This window comes from Mauremys reevesii, linkage group 15, assembly GCF_016161935.1.
Source record: "Mauremys reevesii isolate NIE-2019 linkage group 15, ASM1616193v1, whole genome shotgun sequence".
NCBI classification, from domain to species: Eukaryota; Metazoa; Chordata; order Testudines; family Geoemydidae; genus Mauremys; species Mauremys reevesii.
This window is the reverse complement of record NC_052637.1, coordinates 16,681,813-16,694,300: the sequence shown is the minus strand read 5'-3', so window position 1 is coordinate 16,694,300 and position 12,488 is coordinate 16,681,813. Positions and strand designations below refer to the sequence as shown.

Sequence of the window (12,488 nt, the reverse complement as noted above, 5' to 3'; positions counted from 1 at the left end):
GGCAAGGAAGATGGTAGAACAGAATGAGTATTAACCTTCAGTGGAGGAAATATGCATCATCATAGGATATTCTCCAGAGACCCCCTACAGCAAGGGAGTTGGAATAGAAGCATAAACCAGGGAGTGGTGATATAGACAAGAAAGGATGGAGGTGCGAGGGATTCCATGGCTAATGGATTGTAAATAATGAATCTCACACTTCTAGGTGTATTTACAAATTTTTGTAGCGAGATGAGGAAGGGGCTGAGAACATCAAGGAAAGCACAGACGGGAGATCATGGGAGGAACATCAAGCTGGGCAGGCGGTATGCGGGAAGAGGGCTGTATGGAAAGAGGTGACCTGATTACTGGGGAATAAGAATTCAGAGCCCAAGAGGGGCCAGAAAGGGAACTGGGTACGGCGAGGAGCAGGTCAAGAGAGAGTCAAGGAAACTGATCCAGTGCTGCAAGTCAGATGAGGACATTGGGGGCAGGAAGCAAGTTGCAGTCCTGTTGAATAGGTCACCAGCATGGAAGCTGGAGGCACCGAGAAGGGAGGGGAAGTGGGAGGAGCCAGATGTGTGAAGGGGAAGGAGAGGGGAAGAAGAGGTGGATGGTGTGAATTTTGGAGGAGGAGAAGGAATGGGGAAGGAGGAAAGAGCAGGAGAGTAGGAAGCCAACTGCACAGCCCTGGGAGCAGAGAGAGTGAGAGGGGTGGCAAAAGGCAGGGCAAAGGGGGGAGATATGGAGGAGGTGAAGAAAGATGCAGGCAAGAATTAGGGGGAGTGAGGGGGAACAGAGAGGCTGCGGGGGGTGGTTAGTTTATCAGTGATGAGGCCGAGGCCCCGGACGGAGCAGGCGAAGGGAAGGAAGGGTGGGGGAAGCCACGGGATGGGAAGGACAGAGCCCAGGGCAGATCCAGCGGGTTGTTGGAGAGGGCAGGGATGGAGATGGGTGAGGGGGAGGAAGGGAAAGAGGGTAGGGCGGGGAGGGGTGCAGAGGAGGTGCCCAGCGGGGAGGAGAAGGAGGCAGAGGAGAAGGCAGAGGAGGCCTGCAGGGGGTTGCTGGCGGCGGCAGCAGTGGAGTTCTTGGTGGTGGAGAGCAGTGAGGGCTTGTCGCCGGTGTGGGTGCGCTGGTGCCGGTTGAGGTGGGAGCTGCGGCTGAAGCACTTCCCGCACTCGGGGCACTTGTAGGGCTTCTCGCCAGTATGCACGCGCTGGTGGATGGTGAGCTCCGAGCGCTGGATGAAGCTCTTGCCGCACTCAGAGCACTGGTAGGGCTTCTCGCCCAGGTGGATGCGCTGGTGCTTGATGAGGTTGGAGCTGACGCTGAAGCACTTCCCACAGACATTGCACTTGTAGGGCTTCTCCCCAGTGTGCATGCGCCGGTGCTTGGTCAGGTCCGACTTCTGGATGAAGCCCTTGCCGCAGTCAGGGCACTTGTAGGGCTTCTCACCCAGGTGGGTGCGCTGGTGCTTGATGAGGTTGGAGCGGACACTGAAGCTCTTCCCACAGTCCCCGCACTTGTAGGGCTTCTCGCCGGTGTGCATGCGCCGGTGCTTCACCAGGGCCGAGTTCTGCCCAAAGCTCTTGCCGCACTCAGGGCAGGTGTAGGGCTTTTCGCCTGTCTGCGTGCCCTGGTGCTTGACGTTCTCCGCCCGGTAGGTGAAGCTCTTCCCGCACTCCGTGCATTTGTGGGTCCTCTCCGCCACAGGGGAAGGCCTGGCGCGGGAGCCCCACAGGAAGCTCTTCCCGCAGTCGGTGCACTTGCAGGGACGCTCCCCGCTCAGCACGCGGCGCCGCTTGGCGCTGGCCAGGAAGCTCTTCCCGCAGTCAGTGCACTGGCAGGGCTGCTCCGAGCCCAGGTGCACCCGCTGGTGCCGTTCCAGGTGGGAGCTCTGCGAGAAGCTTTTGCCGCAGTCCCCACAGCGGTAGGGCTTCTCGCCCATGTGGATGCGCCGGTGCCGGTCCAGGTGGGAACTCCAGGCGAAGCTCTTGCCGCAGTCGCCGCACTGGTAGGGCTTTCCGGCTGCGTGGCTCCGCTGGTGCTGCAGCAGGGAGGCGCTCAGCCCGAAGCTCTTGCCACACTCCTCGCACTTGTAGGGCTTGTCGCCTGTGTGGGAACGCCGGTGCTTGGCCAACGTGGCACTCTTGTTGAAGCCCTTGCCACATTCGGGGCACTGGTAGGGCTTCTCGGTGGCGGCGGCGGCGGCTCCTCCTGCTCCGCGCTGGGGTTTGGTGCCATTGGGGCCAACGCAACGACCGCAGTCAGTGCACTTGCAGGCCTTCTCCCCGCCCAGGTGGGTGCGGCGGTGGCGGTCCAGGTGGGAGCTCCAGCTGAAGCTCTTCCCACATTCAGGGCAGGTGTAGGGCTTCTCGCCGGTGTGGATGCGCCGGTGGCGTTCCAGGTGCGAGTTCCAGTTAAAGCCCTTGCCGCACTCGTCGCACTTGTAAGGCTTCTCTTCCAGGTGCAGCTTCTGGTGCTTGACCAGGCTGGTGCTGGCACTGAAGCTCTTGCCGCAGACATTGCACTGGCAGGGCTTGACGCTGCCAGTGTGGACCCGCTGGTGCTGGATGAAGGCCGAGCCCACGCTGAAGCTCTTGCCGCAGTCGGCGCACTTGTAGGGCTTCTCGCTGGCGTGGCGGCGCTGGTGGGTGATGAGAGTGGAGCTGAGCCGGAAACACTTGCCACACTCGTTGCACTTGTAGGGCTTCTCGGCGCTGCGCAGACGTGGGCGCTTGTTGAAGCCCGAGCCGAAGCCCAGGCTCTTGCCGCAGTCATGGCACCGGCTGTGCCCCAGCAGGCTCCGCTGGTGGAACTTCTTGAAACCACGGTGAGCGGATTTGCCCTGCCTCTTGCCTGAGGGCTTCCTCGGCTGTCCTTCCACTTTCTGCGGGCCCTCGCTGGCTTTCCCCACATCGGCACTCTGGGGAGAGCTCCCCTTGGACTTGCCCGGCATCGTCCCCTGGGCATCCACCTTCTCAAGGCCTCCCTGCTGAGCATCCTCCTCCTCATTCTCACTCACCATCCCATCATCTGCTGGAACAACGAGAGAATCCAGTAACTCCCTGGGTCTAGGAAAGGAAACTTTGGAGAAGGGAATTAGAGAGGGTCTGTCACATATTCAAATACCCATCAACACAACGGAAAAAATCAGGAGCCGGCTCTGCCAGACTGCTCCCATTGCCCCCTCCCCTCCCTGGCAGCCTCCCTCCCCCTCCCCACCCCCCAAGCTCCCACCCCCTGCTTCCCCTCACCTAGCCACCCACCTCACGACATGTAATGAGAAACTCTTTTGAGAAATGGGCCAGATTCTCATAGCATAATGAGTATGCTGCGAACAGTCCCATTAATAGCTATGAAGTCAAGACCAGAATGGCCCATTAAATCAGAGAGTGATAGATTTCAAGGCCAGAATGGACTATTGTGATCATCTGGGTTAACCTCCTGTAGAACACAGGCCAGAGAACTTCCCCAAGATACTTCCTAGAGCAGATCTTTTAGAAAAACACCCAATCTTGATTCAAAAGTTATCAGTGATGGAGAATCCCCTGCAATCCTTGGTATATTGTTCCAATGGCTAATTACTCTGACTGTTAAAAATGTATGCCTTATTTCCAGTTTGAATCTGCCTAGCTTCATCTCCCATCCATTGGATCATGTTAGGCCTTTCTCTGCTACATTGAAGAGCCTGTTATTAAATATGTTCCCCATGTAGGTACTTGTAGTCTGATCAAGTCACCCTTTAACCTTCTCTTTCTTAAACTAAATAGATTGAGCTCCTTGAGTCTATCACTATCAGGCAGGTTTTCTAATCCTTTGATCATTCTTGTGGCTCTTCTCTGAACCTCTCCAATTTAGGGGTTATGGTGGACGAAAAGCTGAATATGAGTCAACAGTGTGCCCTTGTTGCCAAGAAGGCTAATGGCATTTTGGGTTATATAAGTAGGGGCATTTCCAGCAGATCGAGGGAAGTGATCATTCCCCTCTATTCAGCACTGGTGAGGCCTCATTTGGAGTACTGTGTCCAGTTTTGGGCCCCACACTACAAGAAGGATGTGGATAAATTGGAGAGAGTCCAGCGGAGGGCAACAAAAATGATTAGGGGGCTGGAGCACATGACTTATGAGGAGAGGCTGAGGGAACTGAGATTGTTTAGCCTGCAGAAGAGAAGAATGAGGGGGGATTTGATAGCTGCTTTCAACTACCTGAAAGGGGGTTCCAAAGAGGATGGATCTAGACTGTTCTCAGTGGTAGAAGATGACAGAACAAGGAGTAATGGTCTCAAGTTGCAGAGGGGGAGGTTTAGGTTGGACATTAGGAAAAACTTTTTCACTAGTAGGGTGGTGAAGAACTGGAATGGGTTACCTAGGGAGGTGGTGGAATCTCCTTCCTTAGAGGTTTTTAAGGTCAGGCTTGACAAAGCCCTGGCTGGGATGATTTAGTTGGGTTTGGTCCTGCTTTGAGCAGGGGGTTGGACTAGATGACCTCCTGAGGTCCCTTCCAACCCTGAGATTCTATGATCTTCCTTCTTGAATTGTGGGCACCAGAACTGGACACAATATTCCAGCAGTGTTTGCACCAGTGCCAAATACAGAGGTAAAATAACCTCTCTACTCCTACTCGAGATTCCCCTGTTTATGCATCCAAGAGTGCATTAGCCCTTTTGGCCACAGCTTCACCCTTGGAACTCATGTTCAGCTGATTACCCACCATGACCCCCCAAGTCCTTTTCAAGGTCACTGCTTCCCAGGATTGAGTCCCCCATCCTGTAAGCATGGCCTGCATTCTTTGTTCCTAGATGTATACACTTACATTTAGCCATATTATAATACATAGTTTGCTTGTGCATAGATTCATAGATGTTAAGGCCAGAAGGGCCATTAAATCATCTAGTCTGATCTCCTGTATAAATCCACCCAATTACTGAATCCAATAACAATTTCACTGGGATCGCTCATGGAGTAAGGTGAGTAATATAAGTGTATCATAATCTAAATTCCTCCCCGTCCCCAAATTCCTGCCACCCAAACTAGCTAGCAGCCCCACTCCTCACCAAAAGCACTGATTAAAGCACATCTGGAGTTTTTATGCGCAGTGATTTTGGATTTACAGGGCTTAACACCAGAAGGGACCATTGTGATCAACTAGTCTAAACTCTCGTAATACATGCTGGAGGATTTCACCTAGTGATTGCTATGTCTGGCCCAATCATAAGTGATGAGATTAACATTTTTCTACCCTTGATTTAAGGACTGAGATCACTTCATTTTCTGAATCAGATTGCCCCAATGATTTACCATTTTTGTGTCAGATTGTCCAGAGATTTTTCTACTTGGGAATAAAATCACTTGTATGAAATTCCAGAAGGATCATTTTAGTCCAGGTGAAGTTAGAGAGTGGGACTAAAATAAGGCTCATTTTACTGAGGTGAGACTCCCTCCATTGTTAAGTTTGCAACCAGCTTGTATTGTAAGTAGGAAATTCCACAGGAAATTGTGAAAATGAAATATGGAATTATTGTGGCATGGAATGGGATGAGGAACAACTTCCAATTTGCTGAAATCTCCCCCCCGCACCCTGTTTTCTGGACAGCTCTGGTGGAGCTGTGTGATTTTACTGGGCACTAACAAACCTTTAGCCCCTTTCCAAAATTTTCTAAAGGAGCCATTTTTCGTTTTTTTCCTGTCAGAAAGTACTTATGAAATATTTCAGGAATGCACTGCGTGCCAAGGAGAATTAACTCGAATCGTGTGGAAGCACAAGGAATTTTGATTTAGGAGAGGGATCAAAATCACCCTTAGCAATGGGACTGTGGTTGCAACCTTTCCTATGAAGTGATTGTCCTCTTTTCCATAGTTAAACACACCCCAACCGAACCAGGGTGAGAACCCCAGCTCCGGAGGCTCTACAAACACAGGCATGTTAAGCATAAAGGAAGAATCCTGCTACATACAGAAATACCTTTGTGTCCTTTGTAAACTTAAACCAGGTGAGAGAGGGTAGTATTCTAGCACACAAATACAGACCCTGATCTTGTAAACATGTATGCACTTGCTTAACTTTAAGCACTTGCATAGCCCTATCACAGAAATAAAGCACAAGGCTAAGTGCAGAGAAACAGCCGTAGTGCTTAATCTCACTCACCAAAGTCAATGGCAAAAACTTCCCCATGTTAATGAGAGCAGGACTGAGCCTCTCACTGTTGACAACTGAAACCCTCAATTCTTGAAAGGCAGCATGATGCAGTGCAAAAGGCACAGGACAGGCAGGAAGGCTCTCCTGGGTTCTAGTCCTAGCTCTGTGACCCAGCGGTGAGTCACTGCACCTCTCTTTCCCCTCCCAACCTTTGTCTGTTTAGACTGTAGGTGTCTCTCACTATAGAATGTCTCCATGGCAGCCGGAGGTGTGACAGCAGCTCAAGTAGACATACTTTAAACTCTGGCTTTAATCTCACCCGCATGGCTAAAAATAACAGTGAAGACACAGCAGCATGGGCTTTACAAGCAATGTATTGGCATTGCTAATCCACACTGGGGTCTGTGCTGACCTGGCTTTACTGCTATTTTTAGCCATGATAGCTAGGTTAAAGCTAGTGCAGGTATGCTACCTGTACTGCAGTCGCAACTCTGATTGCAATGGGTGTGTATACAGCACCTGACACAATGTGGCCCTCTTCGCAGTTGGTAAAACAGATTGTGTTCCTATTTTCCACCAGGCATGGAGAACCAGCAGCCCAGAAGCTAATTTAAATGTACCACTAAAAGGCTCTGATCTCGCAGCAGATTCAGGCATGTCTTATCATAATAGAGAGACAAGGTGGGCGAGGCAATATCTTGTATTGGATCAACTTCTGTTAGTGAAAGAGACAAGCTTTTGAATTTTCACAGACCGGAAGAAAACCTCTTTGTAATCCAAGAGCTTGTCTCTCTCCCCAACAGAAGTCGGTCCAGTAAAATATATCACCTCCCCCACCTTGTCTCTTCAATATCCTGGGACCCACATGACTACAACATCACTGTTATGATAAACTAAGCTCAACTTCAAAGAAGAGCTAGCAGAGCCGTGTCCCGTTTGAGGCCTGTGGCTGCTGGATTTTATCCGTATGGGGTGAAATCCACCCCCATGCAGAGGAAGAGCACATCACAGCCATGCCACCCTCGAGTGGTGCCTATGCTTGGGAATGGCCCTCCACCCAGGGATGCATAGGGCTCTGAGAGGGAAAGGAGCAGCAGCTGGCACAGCCCCATGGGCTCTGCCAGGGTGGCCCATCTGCACTGTAACAAAGCGGCAGGATGAACTGGTTACAGAAAGAGAGTCAAGTGCCAGCTGAGGCTTCTGGCAATAATGACAGGCTGCAGCTACCATGGTTACCGTGTGGTGAGAGCACAAACTGAGCCCGTCACAGAGTACTCACAAACCCAGCTGATGGGGGCAGTGCGGATGGACTGCAAGAGGCAGGACTGTGAAGTGACAGAGCATGAGGCTCACCTCCAGCAACAGCCTAACCAAGGGGAATTCCGCCCTGCCCGAGCCCAGCATGTGTAGCGCAGGTAACAGTAGAGAAAGAAGGGGCAACAGGAAGGCTGGCATTGTAATCATAGCCCAGCCTTCAGGGGATCTAGATTCAAATGCCAGCCGTGTCACAGACTTGCTCACTGACCCTGGGCAAGGCCCTTCATCTCTCTGGCCCTCAGCTCCCCACCTATAACAATACCCCTTCTGTAGGTCTTCTTCCCTGAGACTGTAAGACCTTTAGGATAGAAACGGTGTCTCTGCAGTGACCAGCACAAAGAAGCTCTGATATTGGCTGGGACGTCTAGGCACTAATGGCATAGGAATAGTTTTTAACAGTGACAGTTTGTAGCCTAAGCCACAACGCAATAGTGAAAGTCCAGATATGTGCAGGCCCTAGAAAGCTAGATAGAGCCATAAAAGGAGAAAGGTGTGCTGCCCTGCCATGGGTGAGATCCTGTAAACGAAGTCCCACAGGGTCTTCCCAGTGCATCTTAACAAAGGCTATGTCTATACTACAGACTTCCGCTGGCATTGCTATGACGGTGAGGGGCACAAAGGGGTGTGATCCCTGACCAGCAGGGCTGTGCTGGCAGAAATATGTCGTGTGGACACAGCTACACAAGCAAAAGCTTGGTTTCGCTCCCGAGGGGTGGACAGCACATATCTTAGCCAGGATAACTGGGTCCACATTAGGAGCACTTTGCAAATATAGTACATCCATATTCCTAAACTGGTAAAGCACATCTAGTATAGGCACAGCCAAAGGGTTAACAAAGTCAGCACAAAGGTAGAAATAGAGTTATAAGAAGAATTCAGAGACAGGACTGCCTTCTGTAATCACACCGGACTCAGATGGACAAGGAACATGGAATCTCCTCTGGAGCAGGAAGTCTGGGCAGATGGGTTAATGCATTTCATTGTCGCGACGATACAGAAAGGCAAAGAGCTATGTAAAGGGATGTGAATTCTTGCAAAACAGCAAATCAGAACCTATCTGCAAACAGAGGGGAGATAGCTTGCAAAACAACCTTCAGCCAGATCCTCAGCTGGTGTAAATTGGCAAAGCGCCACTGACTTCAAATTAAAGTTTGGCTTCAGCGGAGCTCCAGCGATGTGCACCAGCTGGGGTGCTGGCAGAGCTAAGCCATCATTTGCAGACATATTTTCCAGTGAGGGAGTTTGTTCAGGCCTATTAGAAACTGCAGACTACGTGGGACGCTGAAGCGCACCAACCAAGACATGTTACTATGCTAGCTTATTTTCAGAGCTATTCCAGCTTTGTTCACCTTTGCACAAGGAAAACACAGTGTTTCAGTGAATTAAAAATTGCAAGAGAGAATTTCAGAGCAGAATGTGTTAGTTGAACGGAAATGCACTTATCTCAAAAGAAAAACACTTTATTTTGCAGAGTGTTTCTCAACCTTGCTGATACCAGGGACTGGCTTGCTGCCTTTCTAAACTGTGTCAGGGAGACCTCAGGGACTGGCACTTGTCCACGGACCAGTCGCTGAAAAACACTGATTTCACCCACAGGTGAAGCTGCAGAACGACTTGCTCTGCCAAGCACATATGTGAAAATCTCATCTATTTAAAAAAAAAAAAAATACCCGACTCACCCCAAAGTATCTAAGAATGTCAGAAAAATGGTGTGTTTCACTGTATTTGATGGGAAATAGCAAGTGACCGGGTGGTTAAAGACTGGATTGCAATGTGTTTGCACAAAGGAGACAGAGAGACGGATGCATGATCAACCTTCACATGGGCAATTCCTGACTTTCGAGTACTTAGCACAACATCATTAAAGAGATCCATGAAAACAGCCCCAAGAGGGCCCATGTTTATAGTGTCTGATTTCTCAGATGAAATCTGTTGAGCTAAAGTTATTAAAAATGAGTTCAAGGCCCCATGGTGCCCAATGCTGCACATATACATAGTAAGAGACTTGGCCCACCGAGCTCACCGCTGCAATGCCCAAGACAAAGGGGGAGAGGGGATAGATAGAGAGGGAAAAGATTTGCTCAAAGTCACCCAAAAGATCAGTGGCGGCGGAGCCCAGATTACAGTTAATTCTTCTGTGTGCTCTAACCATTAGACCATGCTAGTCCTATGTATTTTTTCCTAACGCTTAGCTAGATAAAGTGAGCCTGTAGTCTGAAAACCAAGCTGTTCACCTCACCAACAACAAAGTATGTGCAGTCAGAATTTAATTCCCAAGGCTGTTGATCATGGGTGAGCTAGAGCTAGGTTTGCTCAGGGCTAGCAGGAATAAAGAACAATAGCTCCGTACAAGGTCTCAGTCCTGTAGTGAGGTCCATGCAGGGGTAAACAGCGGTAAGAACTTATTTACGTGAAGTCAGCAGCTCTGGCTGACACACAAGGAGCAGGGCTGTTGAGGAAGGTGGTCACCTTTCAGACTAGGGCCCCATTCTAGTGTCCCATGAATGCTGTTGGGGTTGCATCTGGACGGATTCATCAGTAACTTCCTGGCTTCTGCTCAGTGCGTAACCAGCCAGTTAACCTTTGTTTCTGGCTGATTTGTGTCACCAGAATAGCCCAAAGCAACCAGAGCCTGCTGGTGAATCCCAGCCCTACATTTACAGACAATTACAGGGCAATTGCAAAGGAAAAATAATTGTCTAGCAACCTTTGCATATTAGTCTGTGTGTGGTTAAAGATTTATTTAAAAACACTTCTTCTGCCTTTCCTTGTTCTTTGCAGTTTGCATTTTTGACACATGCTTCCTCAGGTCCATGCTGCTGGATCCTTTTGCCTGTGCCCCTGTTCACCCGTTTGCAGGATCAGGGTCTTGGAGTGAGACTAATGCGACAGAAAGGTGTCCTGGTGAGCTGTGAACTGAGCTCCTGCTAGTCCATCCATTCCCCCCTTCCCCACCGCCATTCCTTGTGCTGCTGGCCCTCTGCGGAGTGGGGAATTTCACCTGCCGCCCCCCCCCTGCCCCCAAGTAGCAAGGGCCTCAGCCAGAGGGGTGGGGCAGAGTCCAGGAGAGCAAAGCACTGCAATTTCTGACTGCCTCACACACAGCGACTTACCAGAGACCAATCCTCTCCTCCTGTGTGACTCGGCGAATGCAGTTATCCGGGGCCAGCTGATCGCAATCTCCTCCGCTAGGCGAAACATGGATTGGACACGAGTTAGATGTGTGGCAGGGTATGCACGGGTGCCATGTGGAAAGCAGCCACCCTCTCCCCTCCAGCCCCAATATCAACAAAACACCTCAGTCTCTCCCGGTGTCTGCCTGGAGCGCAACGGTGTAGTCTCCCGAGGACCCAAATGCTTTGGTTTCACGATAGTCATTGGGCTCAAGGCTAGGGTAACTGGGCAAAACTGAATGGCCTGTGTTATGCAGGAGGGGAGACTGGATGGTCTAATGGCTGCTTCTGGCCTTATGCTCTATGAACACATATCCAACATTCCTCAACAAAACCAACTTTCGAGCTAGTGCACAGAAGTTGGCAAATCAGGACCACAGCTCTACAAAGGACCAAACTGAACCACCTGCACCCGCCTGGGATTTTCCAAGCAACCTCACAGTTGGGAGCCCAAACCCCATTCAGTACCACTGGGATATGGCCCCATGAGCCTAAGAGCCCTTCAATGCCAAAAGGTCAAGGAGGTTACAAGAATATCCTGCATCTTGGCAGCAGGTTAGACTAGATGACCCTTGCGGTCCCTTCTAGCCCTATGGGTCTATTATTCTAATATCCTGATACACACATTCTGGTTCACCGAAGGACGTCATGTAGGATCGCAAATGAAAGCCACAATCACTCTGGTCATTAATATCATTGTGAAATGTGCATACAAACTTTATGTATAGACTTATGGATGTGTAAAGAAAATATGTTCCTAGAACCTGTATCAAGGCTGGGTTGACAAACAGGTTTCTGCCAGACCAAGGACGTATATTCACCCCGGATCGCTCATTCACGCGTAAATTAAGCATGGCAAGCCAACACAATGGAAGCGCCATTTACAAACAAAGTCAACAGGAGACACAGGACCAGAAAATGAACTCCAGGGAGTTGTCCTGTCTATGGGGCAGGCAGTGAATTTTGGGGAACATAAGAGGAATGCAAGAGGACACACTTCTTAATCCTGCACCTAGAAAGTTAACGGGCAGCACGTTTACATTCATAAAAACAGGATGCCAACGGGACTTGGTTGGAAACCCTGCAGAAGGCTTTGGGTGAGATAAGACTGCCCTAGACAGGAGGTTAGCCTCTTAAGTTTAGTCTCTAGAAAGTGCCTATAGATTTTGTTTTATATGTAACCCTTCTGTTTCCGTTATACTGACTCCCTATCTCTTGAATCTTGGTCTTTGATAAAAAATAAATGTACTGATGTTTTCATTACAAATATATCTCAGTACACAGTATTATCAAGGAACTGATCCTGAGTTGAATCATTCAAGCTGGTCTTTTGGGGACAGTCGACCTAGGATTTCTGTGAGGGGACAAGGGGCTGGACACTACAAGGGGATGCATCAAAGGGATTTGGGGACGTGGGTACACTGATTGTTACCCTGCCAGGCAAAGTATGGGCTAGCACAGCCCGGAGGAGATTGTTTGGATGGCTAACAGGTGTGGGGGCATCAGGGAGCTGACAACCAGCTAAGCACCAGCAAGTCTCCCTCTTGCTGGAGGCAGGCCATCAGGGGCAGATTTTAAAAAGGTATTTAGATGCCTAAACCCATTTAAAAATCTGGCCTTAGCCTCCTTAGAAAATCGCAGCCCTTGAGTAGTAGCCTTGTTTCCTGGCTTTGGCAGGCAAGATTGTAACTTTAGGCCCAGCCCTGACCAGAGTGTCATGCCAGCCCTGAGACTGCGCCTCAGACACACCCTTCTGAGTCACAATTCCTCCCCCGTTTGCTCCTGGAGGGGGGAGTAATTTACAGGCAGCCTAGAGCGGCAATCAATTACTACCCCACCCCATGCTGGCTCAGCGAGCAGCCAGGTGATGGTGCCAAGGCT

General features: G+C 50.3%; 1 protein-coding gene across 9 annotated transcripts in view; it reads right to left on the bottom strand.

Moving 5' to 3' along the window:
* Positions 1–206: 206 nt before the first annotated feature.
* Positions 207–12,488, bottom strand: part of LOC120382994 (zinc finger protein 345-like) — a 30,115-nt gene continuing 17,833 nt past the window's right edge. For 3 of the 9 annotated variants that reach the window (XM_039500548.1, XM_039500547.1, XM_039500546.1), the window contains exons 3-4: positions 10,548–10,622; positions 207–3,066 (exon numbers count right to left, since the gene is read on the bottom strand). In XM_039500548.1, coding sequence (XP_039356482.1) covers positions 797–3,066; positions 10,548–10,622 — 2,345 coding nt within the window. In that variant the 3' untranslated portion in view covers positions 207–796. Of the gene's footprint in view, positions 3,067–3,248; positions 3,381–10,547; positions 10,623–12,488 lie in introns of those variants that run through there. The other 6 variants (XM_039500549.1, XM_039500550.1, XM_039500554.1 and 3 more) reach the window with 6 other exon arrangements.